Genomic DNA, 24,299 nt, shown 5'->3' with positions numbered 1-24,299 from the left:
TCTATGCTATTTATTCTCTGTACCTTCTCCCCTCTTTTTCTCTTCCCACTCCCCTGTTGTTAACCTTCCTTTGTGATCTCTATTTCTATGGTTCCGCTCCTGATGTAGTTGTCCACTTAGTTTGCTTTTGTTTTAGGTGTGGTTATTAATAACTGTGAGTTTGCTGTCCTTTCACTGTTCATATTTTTTATCTTCGTTTTCTTAGATAAGTCCCTTTAACATTTCATATAATAAGAGCTTGGTGATTATGGACTCCTTGAACTTGACCTTATCTGAGAAGCACTTTATCTGTCCTTCCATTCTAAATGAAAGCTTTGCTGGATAGAACAATTTTGGATGTAGGTCTTTGGGTTTCATGCCTTGGAATACTTCTTTCCAGCCCCTTCTTGCCTGTAAGGTCTCTTTTGAGAAATCTGCTGACAGTCTGATGGGAACTCCTTTGTAGGTGACTGTCCCCTTATCTCTTGCTGCTTCTAGGATTCTCTCCTTCATTTTCATATTGGGTAATGTAATTATGATGTGCCTTGGTGTGTTCCTTTTTGGGTCCAACTTCTTTGGGACTCTCTGAGCTTCCTGGATTGTGTGGAAGTGTATTTCCTTTGCCACGCTGGGGAAGTTCTCCTTTATTATTTGTTCAGCTAAGTTTTCCACTTGTTGCTCTTCCTCTTCTCCTGCACTGTCTTTAAAAGAATCCCTGTAAACCCCTCTCTTCATTTTGTATTAGTTTAGTCAAAACTAAGTAATATAATCACTAAAGCCACTTAGCCAGACACACAGGAATAGTAGTCTGTCACAATGTGCTGAAGGCATATGAACAGGTAATGTGTAGCAGGCAATACCTCTCTGCTGCAGAAATCACTCTTTGGGTTAAAATTCTTTGCATATGTTATGGGACGCGTGGCACCTTTGCCAACTTAGTGAGACGCGTGGCACCTTAAACATTTTCTTATAGCTTAGATGAAACAAATTGTAACTATAAATTTTAATGTCTTTCTTCCATGCCCTAATGGGTCATCTTGGTAAATTTGGGCCTGAGGAGAGTAGAATCTTCCTGAATGCTGTAGAACTGGATCAACACACTTCTTTTATAGAGGACCAAAGAGTAAATATTTTATAGGCTCTGTGAGCCATCTAATCTTCCACAACTACACAATTCTGCTTTACTATGGAAGCAGCTATAGATAATACATACATGCATGGGCGTGTAAGTATTCCAATAAAACTTTATTGACAAAAACAGGTTGTAGGCTGGACTTTGCTTGTGGGCAGTAGTTTGCCAACTATTGATCTTAAGAGTTTTCCCTGCATCTCCATCCACCTCCCATTCTGTTTGCATGATAATTATAGCTTAAAAATGGCACTTGGGCACATAGGAGCAACAATCCTATGATACTCTACTCTCATTTTGCAAATTTTACTTTTTGTTATATTTAACTCTGATTAAACATGATCTTTTCAGTGTTTCTTTAACACAGAAAGAACACATGTTCAATTTGCACTTACAGAAGGGTACAGAAAGTTTAGGTGGCTTGCATTGATGTCATCTAGCACCTGTAATATCCACCTATGGGGTCATTCTTGTGTTTTTCTATTGGATTATTCTTTCTAAAGTGCATCCTTTAGAGAATAAACAAAGATAGTAGGAGAAGTAATCAAGAGGTAATTTTCATTTTCCAAACCAAGGAAAAAATAGTTGACTAATGGCTTAAATAGGGACATAAACAGGCTACCCTACATCCTTATCCCATTAATATACCATAGGGGACAGAGTTCCTTATTGCTTTCCACGTGCATTGCTAATTTTTTTCATAATTTATTTTTGGATATAATGTATTATAGACAAACAGATACAGGAAATAGAGGGAGTTCTTGCTTTGCACAGTACTATCTTAACTGAAGCTTGTTCGTATTGAAATTGAGTCCTCATTTTACAAGGTTCCATGGTAACTGAATGGAAATCTGTTATTTATTTTTTAAAAATTGTGCAAAAAAGATGAGCTGGTTGCGATATGCATGAACTATGGTTAACCCTGGCACCAAGCAAACTAGGACCACCTTAAGCAAATAAATAAGGATCCAATTTCCAAATATCTGCTTTGGCCATATAATTCCCTCCTTTGTGGTCATTAAGGGGGAACAAAGAAATCACTGATTGTGTTCATCTCCATGATCTGACATGCGATCACCAAGGGCTCCTCATTATGCAATGTTAGCAGTGTTGAGGCTACTCGAAAGCAGTTCCAGTTCTAATTAGGAGGTCATCCCTGCCATCTGCATTCTGATTAAATGATGTCGCCTGGAAATCACAGTGAGAGGCTACTCTGTTTCCTCCCCTTGCTCGGATCTCATAAACACAGACTCAATTAAAGACAGTTTCCTTATCAGGTTTTTATAGATCATTTTGGTGAATTTATTAAACCTTTAAGTCATGCTGAACAGTGAAAGGTAGTGGCCCCAAGTTTGTCAGTGGGAGACAGAACTAGACAAGCAAGACTTACTCTGATGTATTAGGGACTCAAATAAATGCAAGTCAGAACATCTAAGGGAGATGGGTCTGGCATCTAGGGAGCTGATGAAGCATGAAGTCTCGCAGAAGGAGGATCGCAGAGAGAAATATGGAAATCATGATGCCATATTAGTCTATACTTTAGGTAAAATGGAAAGCCTCGTCTGTGCCCTCCTCGTTGCGTACCTCAATTATTGAAATAATTTCCTAGTTGACCTTTACATCTTACCATGCACTCTTCCCTATCCTCCATATTATTGCAAATCTACCTTTTTTTTTAACACTCTCCTCATTGTCCTATGATTCCCTTCCAACAAAAGGAGAAACATCAAATCCCTACAACCCCCATTCCATGACTTAGTATAGAATCTAAATTCTTTGGCCTATTTTTAAAAATCTGCTGTTATTTTCTTTATCATACCTTCTGTCCCACTGGTTATTACTATATGTTCCTAAGAGAAGTCAGCTTGTGTCTCTCTCTGCCCTCTACTCATGTTTACTTCCATACACTTCCCACCCTCCACATGCCTGTTTTCCAGTAAACTCCCTTCTCCTCTTTCTTCTTTCTCTTAGTGTATCCTCCTAAAATTGTTCACGTTTCTTTAGCTCTTTCTGCTCTATTATAGTTCTTTGTTTACCTGCTTATAAATCGGACTACATCGTGAGATTTATGGGAGAAACTTGACCCTCAGGGTCAAGACCTGAGCACTGTGCTTGACACTTAGTACGCACTCAGTAATCTTTTAAAAATACTTTATTTATTTATTTTTAGAGAGGGGAAAGGGAGGGAGAAAGAGAGGGAGAGAATCGCCAATGTGTGGTTGCCTCTCGCATGCCCCCTACTGGGGACCTGGCCCACAACCCAGGCAGGGTCCCTGATGGAATTGAACTGGTGACCCTTTGATCCACAGGCCAGGACTCCATCCACTGAACCACCCAAGCCAGGGCTCAGCAAATTTTATTAAAGGGATAATTTTCTGTGTTCTTCCCTTTCTTGGAAAGTTAGATCTTTCACTATCCAAAGTACAGATCCTACTAAATCTCATGCCCCCATAAGCCTTCACTAACTGTTCAAAACTTCCTGGTTCCCCCTGAACACCAGATTATGTATATTTCATCATGTCCACACTCATTCAGTGTAACACTTTGGCGTTGGTTCGTGACTCTGCTATTTATGTTAGGCTTCTCTCAGCACAGTGTTTCAAACGAGATCGATGAAGGGGAGTTACTGCGTCGAAAGAGTTTCCTCACAGGTACCGTTCACACAGTGCAGGTGAACATACTTAGAACTACATAATATTAGAGCCAAAGTGACTTCAGAGATTCTTTTTCTCAGCACCCTCTATAAAACAAACCTTATCTATGTTTCGTGCTTTTTGGTCGCCCCTAGGACATGAAGGCTTTGCACAGTTTAGCAATAAACAGGAAAGACAGTAGTTGGTAAAACATTGAAAGGTAGTTTTAAAATCTGAATGGCCTTGTGCATGCGGTATTTATTCTCTTCAGATTCCTTGCCAGGCCATTTAAATTGCATTACTCATTACAAAAATCCCTGTGCCTTTTGGGTGACTACTGCTGACTTGTTTGTTTTCAACCCATAATGGCAATGATGATCTCGCACAAGGCATTCACTAAGGATTAATAAACGGGTGGGGGTTAGTGGCTATCAAGTCCTCCCAGCTAGCCACCAGTCCCAAGGAAACACGGGAAGCCAAGTCAGTGACTGCATGGTCAGCTTCTGAAATCCTTCTCTACTTGCCCCAGCAAGGACAAGGTGACATGGAAAGGTAAAATATATTTGAGATGGGCTTATTATATTTTAAAAGGCTTCTTTAGTTACTTGCCCTGTCATTAACAGACAGGAAAATATGTAAGTGTTCATAGTAATTAACAAATATATGTAAAATAAACATAAAAGAATAACCTTTAGCCCCATAGACTGACAGAAGATTGTCATGAGGAGAAAAATAATTTTCCATATTTTGATCAAACATAACTTGAGATGTTCAGCCTCTTTTATTTTCTGTCCTTTAACTCCCTTATTCCAAACTCAGGTTCCCTAGAAAATTATTCTGTTGTGCATCCTAAGGGGCTGAAACACATGTCTAGTTTCTGTAAATTAACTTAATCCAACATTAGATTTGTTTTCTGAGGGCGGAGGGGGCAGTGTTTATAAGGATTTTGGTTGTAGTTGTTTTAATGGAATATAAATTTTCTCTTTATTCTTGATATATACTTCATCTTTACAAATATTAATGAGCATGATATTTTCTCCTTTGTCAGTCATTATTACCCAAAATATTGTAAGAGACAGATAAACATTAACAATTCAATTGCATACTATCTCAGTGCATTTTCCCTTAAGGAATAAACTTCGGCAAAAGAAGAAAAGTTGTGGAGTAGAGAAGTTCCATTGCTTTCTGTTGAGGAAGCTCAGGGCCCATTTCATCACATAGCATCCCGATTCTTACATTGACACTAATTCCTTAAAGAAATGACGTGAGGTGACACATTTTCACCTAAGTACGAGCGTTTAAAGGGTGTGCCAAGGACCATTGTCCCCAGGGAAGAATTCATTCCAGAACCTTTCACAATGGACATTTGTCTTAAAGAATTTACTAAAACCTGGGTCTAGTCTTGTTTACTTTCAGAAACATGATTTTGGTAGCTCCTGATGAGAAAGTATTCATGCTTACTGAACATAGAAGAAATGGATATTTAGAGAAGAATGCCAATTTGCTGATTTATAGCTAAAATTATAAGACACTTCAAATTTTTCAGTCTTTTCATGTAGAACTTAAATTTCTTGCAGCCATAAATCTCTTAGAGACTATGATGATAAAAGCAGTTAATAATCTTCTTATAAAATACACAATCATATTTATATAAAATTTTGCATATACTTTCAAGAGATTCACACAGTACCCATAATCCATTCCTGAACTTCTAAGGAACCTATGGATTGAACTATGCATTTTTATGACAAAGCAAATTATAATTAAATAGGATGGTTGATGAAAAATCAAGCTAGGGAATCTTAATTGTATGATCCAAATTGCTTTAGCATCAGTTTATAATAGTTTCGTGTAGTAATCATCCTCTATAATTATTCAGTTGTCAACAGTAGGCAAGTAACAGTAACAGAAACAATGACAGACATTTATACAGTATATATAGGAGGCATTGTACTTCTTAATTTATTAACTTGTATGTTTCCTCACAGCAATAGAGTATATAAATCAGAATATCGGTCTCTAGGAAGTTACACAGATGGGCACTACAAGCATTTGTATCTCTAATTTCTTTTTAAAAAACTCTATATTCCGCGAGTGTCTGCTTAGTTATGTAAGTAGTTGGCAGTCTATAGTAATGAACATTTCTAGAACCTATTTTCTTTTTTTGAAACATTTATTTATTCTTTCATTTAATATATACATATTCAGTATATATGATATACCAGGTACTGTGTGTGGTATTTAGCAAACAGCTTATTGCCGGTTAAGATACATTTTTACTCTAAACTATTGTCTTCAATCACCCATTTGCATGGTGATCTTTGGTAATCTACTTTTTCACAATGTTAACTTATTTATAAGCTTTTGTTTATTTGTTGGGGAGTGGGCAGGAAGTAGTCATTGAGCCTGCTCTTCATTTATACTGAGTTGTATGTCGTTTTAATTTTTTTGGTTCACATACAGATACTGGTGTATTATTTGTTATTGCAAAATGAGCTCGTTAGTCTTTCTCCTGACCAGGAATTCGAATATGGGCTACATTCAATAATGCCATGCAGCAAATATTTACTAAATCCCTAGATATCATTCTGTCCCTGTCCTTAGGAAGTTTATGATTAAATAGGTCAAATGCATTTCCAAACATGTAGATTCAAACACAGATTAGAAAAGTGCTATCATCTTGACATTACAGACATTTAAGGAAAAGATGTATTAATACTGGCCAATAAGACCAAGGAAGGTCTAGTAGAAATTGTCATTGCAAAATTGGCTCTGATGTCGGGTCAAATTTTAAAAGAAAAATCAGAGTACATCATTCCAGGCCATGGGGAAAACAGGAGCAGGGCTCTGAAGAGGTAAAGTAGGGGTATATTTTTAGAACCCGAAACAGACTGCAGCCTGACTATATTATGGAGAACAGTGGGAAATAAGACTGGTAAAAAGCAATGAGCCGCAGCATCATGGTGTCTCGCATGTCATACTAAGTCAGTGGTTTTAAGAGGGCAAATCCCCCTTCCCCTGTGACAGTTGGTCATTCTAGAGACTGTAGATTGCCATAACTGGGGGTGCTACTGGCATCTAGTGGGTAGAGGCAGTAAGGGATTTAGGCTCTATTCTGTGAGCACTGGGGAGCAATTGGTGGGTTAAGTTTTCCAGAACTGTGATGGTCTACACTACACTGTGTGTTCTTACACTAACTCTGCATATGTTACTTTAAAGACCACCTCCCACCCCACCCCCAGAAAAGCACAAAACAAAGCAAAAAAAAAACAAAAACAAAACAAAAAACCTTTGCCATAAAGATGCCATCTATAGGCCATTTGCTGACCCTGGACCTGAGAAAAAGAAGAAAGAACAAAAAAGAAGGGGGAAGAAGTTTTTATGTGTTGATAGGGCTCCAGACTCAAAAACAGTCACTGCAAAGGAGAATGCAGGCATTGTTACTAACAGGCACATTTCTGATAATTGGAACAGTCTGATTTCATTTCCTGAAGGATGAAATAGCAAGCGGTGTGTGGAGCTTGAGGTTTTAAGCTTTATTCTTTGGCGATGCATTTCACTAAACCAACACAGCCAGCAGCTCTCATAACAACACAAACACGTCTCTGAACACCTTAAATCCCTCTCACCCTTTTAGTTGAAAAACAAGTCCGTCATCTCTATTTCATTTCTCCATAAATAATCAACCTCAAAATGTGAATATGATCAAACGGATTCATAAGCAGCCGGGAACTTCAGGCCAGGTACGCCGATCTCTTCTGTATCATGTGAGGCTAAGCCACCAGGAAGAAATGACTTCATTCTCTTTTAGCTTTGCCAAGTTGTTGGCTCTATTTCTGTGTCTGCTTTTCTAACGTGAAGTAGATTTTACTTCTTTGTTGCTAAGACAAAGTGGGAGCTGCCACTGCCTTCCCCAATTCCTCGCCTATTCCAAGTTGTTCCTTTAGATTGTGGTCGAAGAATCAGGAGATCTTTTTTCACTCGTGGCTTATATAATTAATGGTTCAAATGACTTCCGGAAACAGGGATGCAGTGATGAATTTTAAAGGGCATTTGGAGATGATCTGACTCTCTGCCTATGAGAATGCTTGTTTTCTGCTCTAAGCATTACGTTCAGTGGAGTGAATGGGAAGCTGAATCAAACGTTCCTCATTCTGAACTACACGTGAAGTAGCAAATTGTGAAACCGGCCTTTGCACCACCCACAGGAATTTTTAAGGCCATCGTGTTATTTTTAGGCACATACAGCAGAGGGCATTGTTTGGCCAAACTTAAAACAGGACTGCTATTGGCATTAATAGAGGAAGAGATAGAAACTCTTTCTGTAAAAAAAAAAAACAAAAACAAAAACAAAAAGCCCAAAGAGAGCAAGGAGACAACAAAATGACCTTTATATTGCTTTCTTCTCCTTAGCTTTTCCTTGTAGAAAGGACCTCTGTGAAAATAACTAACAACTGAACAAGTATTGGTCCAGAAATAAATGCAATTTCTGCTATGTGAGTTGAATTCTACTAGATGCCAGGGATCCATTCGTGTATTTGACATCATTTAGGTCTTCAGTGAATTTATAGCTTTCACTATCTACAAGCTGCTTCTGTCTGTTTGAACACCTGCTAATTCATTTACTCATGCATTTAACGTGTTTGATGAGCTTCCCCCCCCCCAGGTGAATACCACTGAATAGGGGAGACAAGTCTCAGCCTCTTGGAACTTAACATTGCACTTGAGACAGGCAGTGAGAAAATAAACATTATGTATATGAGAAAATATCAAAGAATGATAAGTACTATCGTGAAAATTAAATATGGTGATGTGATTGATGGTAAGAGAGGGGCTACTTAGACTGGCTGAATGAGAAAGAACTCCTGCAAAAGGTAAAATTTAAGACAGCTCTCAATGGCAAGGAGACCAGCCATGCAGAAATCGAAGAACATGTGCTGCTCACAGAGGGATCCGCAGGGTAAAGGTTTGGGTGGGGCGGGGTATCAGGAGGGAAGCTTGGAAAGTGTGAGGAATGAAGGGAGGCCAATCGGGTTGCAGAGAGAAGGAGGACAGGAAGTTGGAAGGCATTCCAGTCAGGCAGGTTTTGGACAATCATTTGTTAGAGGCCAAAAGACTTGCATTTTTCTCTAGAAAGCTATAGAACTAACAGGAACATTTCGACTGAAGAATGGCATGAACATATTTGTATTTTTAATCTTCACTCTAAATGCTATGTGAGGAATGGATTGTGGAAAGGCAGTTGCAAACATAGAGAAACCAGCAAAGGTGTATTTCAGTGGTCCAAGTTAGGAAGATAATTTTGTCTAGTGAAGGACAAAGAAGAAAATGTAACTGGATCAGATGGATCCACTTACATTTTAGTAGTAGAGACAAATGAATAGTGCTATGCTGAGTGTAAATAAAGACAAAGAAAAATCAAGGAAGAGTCTTGCATTTTTGCTTGGCACAACTGTGTGATAGTGGCATTTATAGAGTGGCAGAGGCAGATTTGGGGATTTGCTCTCAGTATCTGCAGTGCCATTTAGTGAATATAATCCTCTCAATGTCTATTTACTAACGCTGTTGTCCTCACTCCCACCTACAGATGGTGCAGCTGGGAAAAAGCCAATTTGTCACTGACCCCCGCAGTTCAGAGACCTCAAATTGAGGTCCTTCTGTCCAATGTAATGCATACCAGTTGAACGAGACTGGTTTCGGTAAAGCAGATCATACAATTTATTCTTAATCAAAGAATGAAGGGCACGACATGAGCAAACCCTAAGACCTCTTCTCTATGACTTTGGGAAGTCAGGAAAGTCTTAAAGGATTGGGGGAAGGTAGGTGGGCTCAGGAAAAGGGTGGAGAGTTCTCGGAACTGCAGGAGAGCACGTGTAGTTTCCAATCGGGTTTGGAAAATGACCACCCATGCTTCATGTGTCCCGTTCTAATATTAAATCTCTAACCCTGGGCATGATTTTTAGCATACTAAAGAAGAAAAGTTTATCAAAAGTTGACCAACCAGGAAAGGTGTTTCAAATGCCCTTTGGATCTTTCCAGTGCGAACCAGTTTCTTATTTGTGGTCCTTGGGTTCTTTATCCGGTTCCTGCTACAGATTTAGCTACCCCTGAATTTTTATTTTTATTTTTGATGAGTTCAAAGCCTGCTTTGTCAGAAGATATGTTTAGAGAAGATACAAAAAAGTTAGTAGCAGTTTAAAGATTAACTCATGGTGTGGTAGCACAACCTGGTGACAATTTTAACAAAGATCAAACAGTCAATAATCCTAAACCAACCCTCCAACCCTATTCACTTGATCCTAAATCTGGTTATTGTTCATTTAGGTTTTGCTAACATAGATAGGTGGGGGTGGGCAGGGATGGCTTTTTAAGCTTTGGCATTGTGTCAAGTTGGAGAGTACAGGTGTCATCAGAGAGCCCAAACTGACTGTGTATAGTAGTCCTTCGTGAGAGATAACTCCCCCCAGGCACATCAGAATTTCCAAAATATCCTACTTGCTCTTCGTACAGTGATTTTTGTTAGCATGCCCATTTTTCCTAAAATATTTTATTTATTTCTTTTTAGAAAAAGGGGTAGGGAGGAAGAAAAAGAGGGAGAGAAACATGAATATGCAATTGCCTCTCACACACCCCCTACTGGGGACCTGGCCCTCAGTCAGGCATGTGCCCTGGATGGGAATCGAACCAGCAACCCTTTGCTTTGCAGTCCAGCACATAATCCACTGAGCCACACCAGCCAGGGCTAGCATGTTCTTTTTAAAATGTCCTTTATTCATATTGTACACCTGACACTAATACGCTTATTTTTTAATGAGACCATATACAGAAGTTAATTTTGCCTTCGATGGTATTTCATACTGTATGGAATTTTAGCTAGGCTGGTTAATTTGAACCTATAAATTTATCCATGGTTAGATCCTCATTGAAGATCAGTTCCCTTCAGTTCTAAAGTAATGCGAGGGATGATGATTATTGAAGTCATCTGACTTTCCCTTCACCCCGTCTTCTCGCTCCAATTTATTTTACATATAAGGACAGCATCTTCCTGGAGTAATGCTCTCATCATGTCCTTGCCTGCTTCAGAACTCAGAGTTTCTTCCCAAGTCTGTTTATTGACACAAATCCAAATTCTTCCACCAGGCATGCAGTGCTCCTCAACTGGGTCAACTTAACTATCTAAATTCTGCAGTGTAAGCCCTCTGCTTCCATTAAGTCAGCGTTCCTGTTATTTCATGCTCCTACTGCTTGCCTTTTACAAGTAGTCTCTCCCCTGCTCCACTACCACCCTCCCTCTTAAAACTTTCTCTGATTATCTATGTCTATTTTGGTTTCCAATGATGCTTTATGGCATTTGGATATTGAATACATCAATTTTCATTAATGCCTAAATACACACATGTGTACTTTTGTTTTTATATGTGTCTATCCATTTATATTATGGCTCCAACAAGGTGGTGACATTCTAGAAAGCCTTGCCAATTTAGTTCTTTTATAATTCTTATTTTTACTTTATATTCTCCAGAACATGGCAATGTGTTGGCCACATGTTTTTTCTTCCTATTTTTTTCCTATACATCATTCTCCCTGCTCACTTCTTCTCATCTGATGTTGTCACCTCTAAGTATTAAATGTATGCAGTCTTTCACCAGAAGCCACGTAAGTCTTCCGGAGAAAAATGAAAATGCAGATCCCGATTTCCCTAAATCTCAATTTCTTAAAATCCCAACATTTTACAGAAACTTTATAACATCAGTGTGGCTTTTGCCTTAACAAAGATTCCGCTTCTGCCTTGACAGGATGTGTCCCTGGTTTACAGCCCTTTAAATGTTGCCTTACTTCCACTACATTTGCCTAGAGGGGCAGCTCTGGGCCTTTGCAAAAATGTTCTTTTCTCTGAAAACCACATACTCCTGCATGAAGGGGTAGAGAAAGCTCAACAAATTTGCAAAATTGACTTTCAAACGGAGAGAAAAGGAATTGTATTAGGAAGTGTTTGCATGATAAATTTGATTTAGAGAGGTAATATTTGATTTGCTGCTTTTCCTTTTCCTGTAAATTCTAGCTTTTTTTTTTTTAATTTAAAGAAAGACTTGACTAATGTGACTCAGTGTGTTGGGAGTTGTCCTCCGAACCAAGAAAGGTCAGTGGTTTGATTCCCATCAGGCCACATGCCAGGACTGTGGGACAGCTGTTTGGTTGGTTGGAGCACGTGAGAGCCAACCAGCAGATGTTTCTCTCCTGTCCTTTCTGTCATCCTCCCCCTCTCACTAAAAACAGACAAACAAACAAACAAACAAATAAATAAATAAAATGTTTTAAAATAAAACTAAATTAAATTTAAAAAATATATCCAAAGAAATGACTGCAGCAGAAAGGGTTCTTAGCATAATGAGGATGAACTTCACTTCTTTTCTTAGAAGCAAATCAAGTTGCTTCAACTTACTTTGTTTCTTTGATAGATCTCAGATTTATAATGGTATAAAAACATGAATTTTTCTACTATTTTATTTGTCTCCACTTTGCATTTGGTTAGAGGAAAGGGGAATGGCAAAAGTAGAAGAGACGGGAGAGAGAGGGAGACAGGGAGAAAAGAGTGAGTTTAAAAGTATGAGGGTAGGTTGGGCTCTAAGGAATCAGAAAAAATAACTTTGTACTGTAAGGAATTGATTGTATTACATAATAAGAAAATACAGAGGAAAGACAATTACAGGATTAATTAATTCAGTTGCTTATTGCAATATCAAGAATGAAATTTTTTCCCTCATTTCATTTTTCTTCTTTGGCATCTATTGGCTTTGTCCTCAAGGCACCTCCTTTCTTGGCCACAAGACGCTCCAGAAAGCTTATACTCACAATCATATGCAGAAACAGAATAAAAAACTACTGCTTTCCCATGTTTTTCTTCTGATTTGTGGGAGAAAAAAAATTCCATAAACCCTTTCAGCTGATTTCCCTTCATATTTCATTGGCCAAATTGGGTCACATGCCCAGACCTAACCAGTCTCTGCCAGTAGGAATGGTACAGACAAAGTTTGTTTTAAAAAAAAGTTCAGTAAACTATAGTCCAAAAGGCAGCCCACCCGTTTTTGTACGTCCTATGAGCTAAGAATATTTTTGAATATTTAAATGGTTAAAAAAATCAATGTTTTGAGATGTTAAAATTGTGAAACTCAAATTTATATTTCAAATTTCAGTGTCCATACATAGTTGAATTAGAACACAGCCATGTCCATTCATTTACCTTTGCTTGTGTCTACTTTCAAACCATATTGGCAGAGTTGAGTAATTGCAACAAGAGACCATATGGTCTGCAAAGCCTGCAATCTTTACGATCTGGAACTTTACAGGAAAGGTATGCCTAGTCTTGGCTCAAACCAGATTCTAGTCACCCATCACCTGTTTAGGAGTGCCTGAGAGAGAGGTGGTGAAGATCAGGCCAGAATTTGTTGAGAATTGGAAGTTTGATTTGAGGGCAATTTTTCAATAGGAGGACTTGATTAGGATCGCATGAGAGTTATGATCCAGCAATCCAAGAGTAGTGAAAACAGCCAGGCGAGGTGACAGATTCAAAGAATCTTAGATCCCAGACCTCCACTGAGGCTTTTCATGAGAGAGGTGATGGATCATTGGGTAAGTCCCCGTAAGGACAATGAAACAAACCATTTCCTTGGGCAGGAGAGTTCCAGAAGGGGATGGACATGCTTAGAGCGACAGTGGAAGAGCGAAGTCACGTGGCTGTCTGTGGTAAAGATATAACTGGGAGGTCTCAGTGTCTGGGCTGAGAGTGGTGAATGGTGCTCCGTGTCTAGGGAGGTTTGTTGCTGTTGCATATGAGTGTGAGTGTGTATGTCTGTTAGGGGGAAGACAATTGGGTGTCTGTTTAACGAAATTTATCTTTCTCTCACCTCGCTTTCACACTGGTTCCAATGTCTAGACAGTGTATGCTGACTTAGCAACGATACTGTGCTAAAAAAAGCATCCCCATTAGCTACTCTCCCTTACTCAGTTTTGTCTGTATGCCTCAGTGCGGTGAAGCGTGAATGGGTAGGGAAAAAAGTCAAGGTATACTCTAGGACTAGGCTAAAAGTATTACAGTTTAAATCAAAACCTGTAACAGATGTATTTGTAAATAAATGTTGTCAGATGGCATTGTAATGAAGAGTGCATACCTTTAAATTGATTTCCTTTTGATGTGGTAAAAACATCTTCTGAAAGAGATGTTGAAATGTGGCTTTTGATGTAAAGTAACATAATTTAGGTTTTAAAGTAGAAAACCTTTTTGTTGATGGTAGTTTCTTTGATTCAGTGCACATAAGCATTATTTGCTGTAGGTTATAAATCAGCCTTGAACCAGTTATAATTCATAAATTGTTACTTATGACTGATTTATGGGAAATCCCATTAATTGCAATAGCAAAAAGATTGTGAAGTAAGCAATAAGTAGCAAATAAAACAGCCTGGGATTTGAAAAGGACAGGCGTATATACTCCACAATTAACAGGAATGTATCATGTTTGCATTTGTTTTATTGATAGCATGTTCCTGATCGTGCTCGTTAATCCAGCTTTGAATGATAGATAATATTATAACTCCTGTCTAATACAAGAAAAAGAAATGGAGTTTCCCACCATTTTATTTTTCACATGCATTAAATATTTATTGTACAGGGTCCAGCAGAAGCAAGGCTTGCTTGAGTGTAATCGGCAAGGTAATAATATGGGTGTAATAATTTATAGTTTTAATTTGCACATTTCACCTAAAATGTTATATGGTGTGCTTGAGTGTGATATTGTTATGTTACAGAATTTCATGCTGATAATTCTGTAATAAAATATTTTGTAACAGAAAGGGGGTGTTATTTGTCCTAAACCCTGAATATTGCTTATTATGAGCCAGTAACATTACATTTTTATGTGACAGACCTAATGAAAGTCTTTTGAGTGGATAACATTGTAGTTTCCCTTTCCCAGACGGGGATAGTGAAGTATAGACAGGTGAATTTTTTTCAATTATAATGTCATGGAGGTACAAACAGGTGTATGAAATCAGCAAGTCTTACACCAGAGATATCTCTCTTGGTCACTGGACATAATTGTTCTTATGGTTTCATATTTTAAAGAGGGAAAAGGTAGCCAATGGCAGAGTAAGGACTTATCTTTTTCACTTAGATGCTGTTTCCCATCAATCAATTATTCAATCTGTGTTGCCAGAGACCCTAGTCTCCATGAGGAGAGTCATGAGGGTAGGAGGTGGGCACAGAGATGGACAAGAAGGGCCTCGGGACCCCACTCCTAAAAACATCAATCAGTTAATGTATCAGGGGTTTTATGTGCTGTTGTCTTTGTTTCTGTTTTTAAATTCCCAATCACCTTAAGGAGTGTGCATTGAGGGAAAAGGACACCAAGTCACACAAATGAGAAATTTTTGATGGTCATGATTACTGGAAATTTAAATAACATTCTTCTTTTTAAAAAATGCAAACCTGAAAAAGTTTTTAAGGTCATTCATATTTAAATTTACAGTGAAGGATCAAACTCAAGGAGTGAAACCTACCAATTACATTATTAAAACACCATCAAAGGATAATATGGTGCGTGGGTCCCTGATATTTAGTAATTAGTTGTTCTAAAATGTAGATTTTTATTATTATTCGAGTACGGTTAGACCCACAGATCAAGAGACGACTGCCATTATAGAGATGTTTTTGTTAGTGGTGCTGTTTGTTTTTTACTCACAGTGCCCACGAGAAGAGGGTGCGTCTTGACACGCAGGGGCTTCACGGGGAGGTGCTAAGGTTGGTTAAGAGCAAGGGAAGGATGTGAGCAAGAGCCTTGATTCTGTGTTCCGAGGGCAGGCAAGGTAAACAGGCTTAGGATTGGCTAATATGAATAATTTCAGTGGGCACTGTCACTGAACTTATTCAGTGGGGGACGTGGGAGCTATCTCTAGTTGCCTGGTATCTAGCCCTAGAATGGTCAGGACAGAGGGATTCTGGCCTGAGTGTAAGGGACCTATGAGAAACCAGTAAAGGATGTGGTTGAGGTATGGGATTCAGATTGGTTGGTTTGGGGGCATGAGTAATACATTGGTACATATCATTTACACACGTGTGCAAAGAGGTGTCATTAGATATTAACATTTGCACATTTTCAATATCCAGGTTATTTAGTGTCTATAACAAGCCAAGTTCTGTGTTGGCAACAGACTAAGAAGACACCATCAGACATGGCCTATGCCCTCACAGAGTTCACAGGCAAGGGCAGGAAACAGATCCAGGAACGAATGCTCGTAGTGCTGGATGGTTGACTGAAAAGTCAGCCTAGAGCCACAATAGCCCCAAACATGGAAGCAAGTTGATCTGCCTGGTGAGAAAAGAAATACTAACTCAGAACCTATCCGCCAACTTTCTTTGCTTCCATAGTGAAGGAGACATAAACAAGCCTCTGAATCCAGAACATTCTGACTTTAAACTTCACTTTCTTGAGACTCTGGTCCCTTTCAGTAGCTCTGTGAATGTGAACATATGTTTAATGGTTGTAATGACAGCTGCCTTTTATGAGTAGTAAGGCATCTTCTATTTTGAAAAAAGAAAGGCCCCTTCTCCATCTTGTGTACTCTATGAAAATGCAATTATTTAGAAATGCCAATTTAGCGAACAGGCTGACAGGGACCAGAGGGGAGAGGGGATGGAATTTCAGGGGAAAAGGAGAAGGATTTACATGAACAAGTATAAAGCACAAGAGATGGACAAAAACTAAGGGAGGTAGAAATGGGAAGGAGGTAGGGAGCCCTGGGGAGGTGGGCTGGGATGGGAGAAAAAGACAGAAAACTGTACTTGAACGATAACTAAATAAAAAAACTAAAAAATGCTAATTTACCTTCAGAACCTCACCACCAGCAGAAGTATATCCTAAAAAAGAGTCAGCCCTTCTCACCTCAGGCCCTCAGGTGGTAGGCAAGGAGGTGACGGCCGAGAAACCGGACCCATTTCTGGCATTGACTTCTCTCTGAGGCTCCCTTGGAACAATAGGAAGATCATTTTCATTGTGCTCCTTGCTACCAGTTTCTTCGGGAGCTTTTTCTCTCCTGTATGAGTCCAGCATCACCATTCTTAAAAACAAAGCCAGTGATGGCATTCCATTCTGAAAGCAGAACGTGTCGCCTGCAGGATAAATCAGTGATTCCTAAGTCTGACATAATGACTCCTGACAGTCTAGACCTGAAATCACCCCAGCTCCCTTCCCCTTCCCTTCGCCAGGCTTTTCTGCTCCACTGCCACAGGGAACTTTCCACTGTTCCCTGGAGGTGCTGTGTCCTTGTCCTGACTTAGGCTGGTCCCTCTGCCTGAAATGCCCTCCTTTTCTTTCTTGACCAACTCCTTCCACAAAACAGAAATCAGATAACCTTTCTCTTTGAAAATTCCTGATTCACCAGCCCGGGTGGAGTTGCTCTGACATCAGTGCCTTTGTGTCAGAGTGGCCTGGTCTCAAAAACCCGCATCGTGTGTTCCATATTGCACTTCGTCTGCTCGCCTATATCTCATCTTTTGGATTATAATTCGTTTGGGGGTAAGGTTTATGTTCTTTCATTTGGTATGCCCAGTACTTAGTAAAATGTCTGGCCAAGGACAACAGCAAAAACAAAAATAATAATAACAATCATGTCTGGCATTTTTATTGAGTTCTTACAATGTGGAAAGCATTATCCTCAGCCCCTCATCTACATGAACTGATTTTGTTCTCACCACAATACTAAGGGGAATTTAATATTATCATTTCCATTTTGCAAGAGAGGAGATTGAACCACAGAGATGATAAGTTAACTTCCCCAAGGCAACACATAGAAAGTACTTTTGAAGTGGAATGTGGTCAGCTCCTCCACCCCTCCTCCCCTCCTTTTTTTCTTTCCAAAAGATTCATAGAAGAGTCACTATTTATTGAGATGAGAGATTTGGGAGAGGTCATTACGCAGGAGTCCAATTCATGGTAAGCCAGTAGAGAGGGGCACATACCGGGCAACACAAGTTCCTTTGGAATGCCTCCTTGCATTGAAAGAGATGCAGAAAGTGAGCTATTATTTGTCTTAAAATCTACTTAAAATCAGTAACAGTAGGCACACAAGTCAATTTATAGTCCTGTTATACTAAAATCATTTTTATAAAATAATATCATGCTTTATGGCAAGTGATTTAACTTGTGATATGTCTGCCTGTAAGTGGCAGCCCACTATATTATGAGTTTTCATATATGACAATCTTTAGAAATTTATATACATTTGTGCATGTCACTATTTCAGTGTATTTTCATAGGTAGTATAAGTTAAGTTGCCAGTGTTTATAGCTGTCACCCCAAAGGAAAGGTATTTTAAAAATTTAATTATAAAAGGTATATATCATATATAGAGGGTCCAGCAGAAGTAACGCCTGCTTGAGTGTGGTTGGTAAGATAATAATATGGGTATACTAATATATTGTATTAATCTGAACATTTAACTTAAAATGTCATATGGTATGCTTGAGTATGATATTGTTATGTTATAGAATTACACACTTATAATTTTGTAATAAAATATCTTGTAATAAAAAAGGGGCATTATCTATGCTGGGCCCTGTATATGGCCTTCATTCTCACAGCAGCCTTTTGGTGGAGTATTTGAGATCATATGCTCCCGGGCCAATCAGATGAACATCTGAGCTCAGGTGCTGTAGTTATGAACCATGTGAATTCATGCATAGTACTTCTATGATCAATATCTTCATCATGAGAATATTCCTGCATTCCTATGTCAGAGGAATGCAGAATTAGAAAGATTGCGATCGCATAAGGCCCCATTCTCAGAAGGGTCCAACTTGGCTTAAAGCTCGGTTGTTTATGATTTGAAATTCTTAATAATTTTTAACAAGGCATATCATGTTGTCATTTTGCACAGAAGCCCACAAATTATGTAGCCATTGCTGCACAGGGTTGTTTGTTAAGTCAATAGCCCCTGGTGCCTGGTACTTAGAGTAAGTCCAAATAAAATGTCAGCTATTACTAAATTTGCAAGGAAACTTTTTGTTTGTTGGGTAGAGCCCCCAAATTCTATGTTCTGAACTTTTCATATTGGGTCAGGACAATAAATCTCATGGTGAAGTACATCTCACATGTCCTCATGTATTCAGGACACACTGGTTGGTTGTCGCTGTATAAAGATCCTCCACCTCATTCTTCCATTGCTCTGTGATTACACATCTGATGGAATATGGCCTGCGGGTGGCTGCTAATTTGAAGTGCAGAAACATTTTTCTAAAAATATGAAACTCATCACTCTATAAGGGACATTAGATTTATTGTTTTCCTAGTCTAGGAAATGATGGCTTTTGCTGAGATGCACTGTGTCACTTACATTGTCCCAGAAAGACATTTTGGGAGAGACCTAATACGCTTTTTTGCTCTTATTGTATTGCAGACTCTTTGAACTCCAGAAGGACCAACACCAGATAAATTATGAATGTTGAACAAGATGACCTTACATCCACAGCAGATAATGATAGGTCCTAGGTTTAACAGGGCCTTATTTGACCCCCTGCTTGTGGTGCTCCTGGCTCTTCAACTTCTTGTGGTGGCTGGTCTGGTGCGGGCTCAAACCTGCCCTTCCGTCTGCTCCTGCAGCAACCAGTTCAGCAAGGTGATTTGCGTTCGGAAAAACCTACGAGAAGTTCCTGATGGCATTTCCACCAACACTCGGCTGCTGAACCTCCATGAGAACCAAATCCAGATCATCAAAGTGAACAGCTTCAAGCACTTGAGGCACCTGGAAATTCTCCAGTTGAGTAGGAATCATATTAGAACAATTGAAATTGGGGCCTTCAACGGCCTTGCGAACCTCAACACTCTGGAACTCTTCGACAATCGTCTTACTACCATCCCGAATGGAGCTTTTGTATATCTGTCTAAACTGAAGGAGCTCTGGTTGCGAAACAACCCCATTGAAAGCATCCCTTCTTATGCTTTTAACAGAATCCCTTCTTTGCGCCGGCTAGACTTAGGGGAACTGAAAAGGCTTTCATACATCTCAGAAGGTGCCTTTGAAGGTCTGTCCAACTTGAGGTATCTGAACCTTGCCATGTGCAACCTCCGGGAAATCCCTAACCTCACACCACTCATAAAACTAGATGAGCTGGACCTTTCTGGGAATCATTTGTCTGCCATCAGGCCTGGCTCTTTCCAGGGGTTGATGCACCTTCAAAAACTGTGGATGATACAGTCCCAGATTCAAGTGATTGAAAGGAATGCCTTTGATAACCTTCAGTCACTAGTGGAGATCAACCTGGCACACAACAATCTCACATTACTGCCTCACGATCTCTTCACACCCTTGCATCATCTAGAGCGGATACACTTACATCACAACCCGTGGAACTGTAACTGTGACATACTGTGGCTCAGCTGGTGGATAAAAGACATGGCCCCCTCCAACACAGCTTGTTGTGCCCGATGTAACACTCCCCCCAATCTGAAAGGGAGGTACATTGGGGAGCTCGACCAGAATTATTTCACATGCTATGCTCCTGTGATTGTGGAGCCCCCAGCAGACCTCAATGTCACTGAGGGCATGGCCGCTGAGCTGAAATGTCGGGCCTCCACATCCCTGACCTCTGTATCTTGGATCACTCCCAATGGAACAGTCATGACACATGGGGCGTACAAAGTGAGGATAGCCGTGCTCAGCGATGGCACGTTAAATTTCACAAATGTGACCGTGCAAGATACAGGCATGTACACGTGTATGGTGAGTAATTCTGTTGGAAACACCACCGCGTCAGCCACCCTGAATGTTACTGCAGCGGCCACCACCCCTTTTACTTACTTTTCAACCGTCACAGTAGAGACTATGGAACCTTCTCAGGATGAGGCGCGGACCACAGATAACAACGTGGGTCCCACTCCAGTGATTGACTGGGAAACCACCAACGTGACCACCTCTCTCACGCCACAGAGCACAAGGTCAACAGAAAAAACATTCACCATCCCAGTGACTGATATGAACAGTGGGATCCCAGGAATTGATGAGGTCATGAAGACTACCAAGATCATCATTGGCTGTTTTGTGGCCATCACACTCATGGCTGCAGTGATGCTGGTCATTTTCTACAAGATGAGGAAGCAGCACCATAGACAAAACCATCACGCCCCAACAAGGACTGTTGAAATCATTAATGTGGATGATGAGATTACAGGAGACACACCCATGGAAAGCCACCTGCCCATGCCTGCCATTGAGCATGAGCACCTAAATCATTATAACTCTTACAAATCTCCCTTCAACCACACAACGACAGTTAACACGATAAATTCAATACACAGTTCAGTGCATGAACCGTTATTGATCCGAATGAACTCTAAAGACAATGTACAAGAGACTCAAATCTGAAACATTCACAGAGTTACAGAAAACAATAAAAAAGACAGTTTATTAAAAATGACACAAGTGACTGGGCTAAATCTACTGTTTCAAAAAAGTGTCTTTCCAAAAAAAATCAAAAAAGAAAAGAAATTTATTTATTAAAAATTCTATTGTGATCTAAAGCAGACAAAATGATGTGTATTCCTCAGAACCTGTTTTTGCTGCACTTATTTACTATTTCCCCACATCTCGTCCCTGCCTTCCCCAATTGCCATATTTTTCATAGGAGATCTCAATTCCCTAAGAAACTGGTCTAGGAAATTTTATAAGAATTCTGTTACACTTTGAGATTTTTATGGTGAATTCTAGTGGTGAGATCCAGTCTATTTTGTCTTTCTTTTTTTTTCCTCTTTTCTTTTATTTCCCTCTCTTGCCCTTATAAACTAGTCCAATGGGGAATGCAATATTAGAAATAGATTTTTAAGAGAGAGCAAGGAAAATAATGCAAGATCTTATATTTTTCATGTAATGACCTGTTCTGTATTTATGATGAGGACCATTCAATGAAAAAAGGAAAAAAAAGTAACCAAACAACAGATTAATTTCCATACATCTATAAAACCCATGATCTTTTAAACAACTCTAGAACCTGAATTTGTAGTTCAAAAGCTAAAAATAAGGTTATAAATAAAATATTGTTGGTTTTTCTGTACCTGGACACAATTCATTTGTAGTGTGGCTCAAATGTGAGAAACTTGAAGGTAATCTGATTTTCTACTTTCTGAGACAGAAAATATTACAGTATTTTTCAATCACAGCATCAGTCTCTATGGGGTCTTGTTTCATTATTTGACTTGAGGTATCTATATTCAGAGATGCTGTGATGTGTTTTCCCCTCTCATTAGGGTCACCCTTTGTAGAATGGTCCGATGAAAAACAGTGATTTTGTGAAGTAAATTTAATTCTACTTGAAAAAAACTCTCAGTATAATTTATTCACTGTCTCATATAATTCTGCTGGCTATCCAAAGTATGACCCTTGAATGCAAAGATATTCTAAACTACCCAAGTTGAAAAATCATTTTTGGTGGTGAGTCTCAGCAAATTCAATTCTATTCAACAATAACTATTAAGAACCTACTATGTGTTAAACTATGATTTTAGTGTATGTACACAGTTGACAAGACTTGGTTCCTGCCCTTGATCACTCATGATTTATATAACATGATTAAAAATACCAGTTTGTAATTGGGGGAAGGCTCTAATTTTACTGTTATGTGAGAGTATAAATTGTGACCATGGAGTTTCAAAATACCAGGTTCTGCTAATTACAGAATCCCTCTAAATCCATGTGTTCTTTCCTCCTTTTGGAAAAGCTGACTCTCTTCTTCCAAATGCAGATTTCATAGTTTAAAGAAGTGTAAGTAAATCATTTTTATGAACAGATGGATGCATACCAAGAGGTTGCAATGCTACTATAGTGGATGCACTAAAGGTACTTGAAAACATACGTCACATTCCAAGTAAAAAAAAATGACTCGTGGGTTATTGCAACCAAGGCATTCTCCTAATATTTTAATATACTATGTGTGTAATGACTTTTGTCTTTTTGTAAAGCAGAGTGAAATGATACACCTCTTAGTGACCCTTGAAACTTGCCACCCATTGGTGAAACAAGGGTTGGCAGAGGCAGAACAAACTTCAGCTCCTAAAGGATGTGCTGTTTGGTACCCACCCTGAACTCAGCAGGATGGACCTCACACCAGCGTTTTGTAATCTCCAACTGAAACACCAATCATTACTACCCCAGTAGGTCAGAGAACTAGAAGGGTTGGGTAGTGAGTGAATGCGATCACACTAGGGTCTTGCCTCTATCTTTTGATCATCGATTCTATAGCGGCCTTTTCTTCCTTTCTTTCCTACATCCCCTACTTCCCTTGGTAAGAAAATGATTCACATTTGTTTTTACTCTGTGTGGAGAAGATCAGAAAAAATGGAAGACACATATTGGCTGTCATGTGTCGAGCTCTTCAGTATCAGATGTCTTCGTATAGTCCCAAGCTGTACATCAGAAAGCAAACAACAAGCAAACAAACAAACAACCCACTGAGGAATATCAGGCATACACTAGTGCAAAAAGAGTTGTATAAATCCGGAGGGAGAAAAATCCTTCTTTCTCTACTTGGTTTGTGCTTAACCGATCTCTGTCTCTGCTGACTCTCAACTTTCTTTCATCCTGAGTTAGATCCAGCATACAATTTCCCTTGACTGCGGGGGGTGGCTGAACAGTTAGAGAAATTCTAATGAATAGAAGGAGAGGCGAACTCGAACTAAAAATGTAAGTAAGAAAATAAAACATACAATTCAATTCCACAGGACATTATAGTTGCCCTAATGAATACATTTTAGAATGTAGATGGACACACACATATGTGTGCATGCGCAAACACACTATGGATAAAAGATTGGTTCAGCCAAATGACTGTCGCAGTAAGTTTAGAAATGCTATTGACAAAAGGCTCTCGTATCAGGTTTGGGGGGTTGAAGGGTGGGGCGCTATAAAGGCATGATTTAAAGGACACTAAAATGCTACATGGTTATGATTTGCAGTGTCTGTATTTGCTCTGCATAATGTGCTTGGCTTTTGGCCCCTCAGTACAGTAGCTGTACTGAAGTGCAGAGGCAATCACACACTGTGTTTTGACTGCTGTACATCTGGTATATCCTTATAGTAAAACAAATTGTATGTCAATCGCTCTTTTTATTCTATCCAAAAGTAACCCTGTGACACTATTCTTTAATACTTACGCACCAGAAATGTGCTATTTACAAGTAACCAAATTAAGGTAATCTAATGATAATTTAATTGTATATATATATGCATATATACACATACATACATATTATATACACACACACACACACACACATATATATATATTTCCTACTAATGGTAGAAAATATATGGTTTGCTTTGGGGGGTACATCAACAGTTTTTTAGAAAGAAGATTTGCCAATTTTTTCCTGTCCTTTTATACCTGGCCATGACCTCAATCTTCTAAATTATTTTGAACGTGTCCCTGTATGTACATTGTTAACATATGAGCAGGAATTGGCATAGCTCACACATGTGCACCCTCATAAAGCTTAATCATTTCCACTCATATTTTGAAT

At 39.1% G+C, this 24,299-nt stretch overlaps 1 protein-coding gene across 3 annotated transcripts in view; it reads left to right on the top strand.

The window, feature by feature from the left end:
• Nucleotides 1–22,444, top strand: part of LRRC4C (leucine rich repeat containing 4C) — a 170,704-nt gene extending 148,260 nt beyond the window's left edge. For 2 of the 3 annotated variants that reach the window (XM_037040535.1, XM_037040534.1), the window contains one exon: nucleotides 19,189–22,444. In XM_037040535.1, coding sequence (XP_036896430.1) covers nucleotides 19,231–21,153 — 1,923 coding nt within the window. In that variant the 5' untranslated portion in view covers nucleotides 19,189–19,230 and the 3' untranslated portion in view covers nucleotides 21,154–22,444. Of the gene's footprint in view, nucleotides 1–17,653; nucleotides 17,727–19,188 lie in introns of those variants that run through there. The other variant, XM_037040536.1, reaches the window with a different exon arrangement.
• Nucleotides 22,445–24,299: the final 1,855 nt, after the last annotated feature.

Source organism: Sturnira hondurensis, unplaced genomic scaffold (genome assembly GCF_014824575.4).
Source record: "Sturnira hondurensis isolate 20B ecotype Veracruz unplaced genomic scaffold, ASM1482457v3 Scaffold0002638, whole genome shotgun sequence".
Lineage (NCBI taxonomy): Eukaryota > Metazoa > Chordata > Mammalia > Chiroptera > Phyllostomidae > Sturnira > Sturnira hondurensis.
Note: the sequence above shows the minus strand (reverse complement) of the source record. Positions and strands in the feature narration are given on the sequence as shown.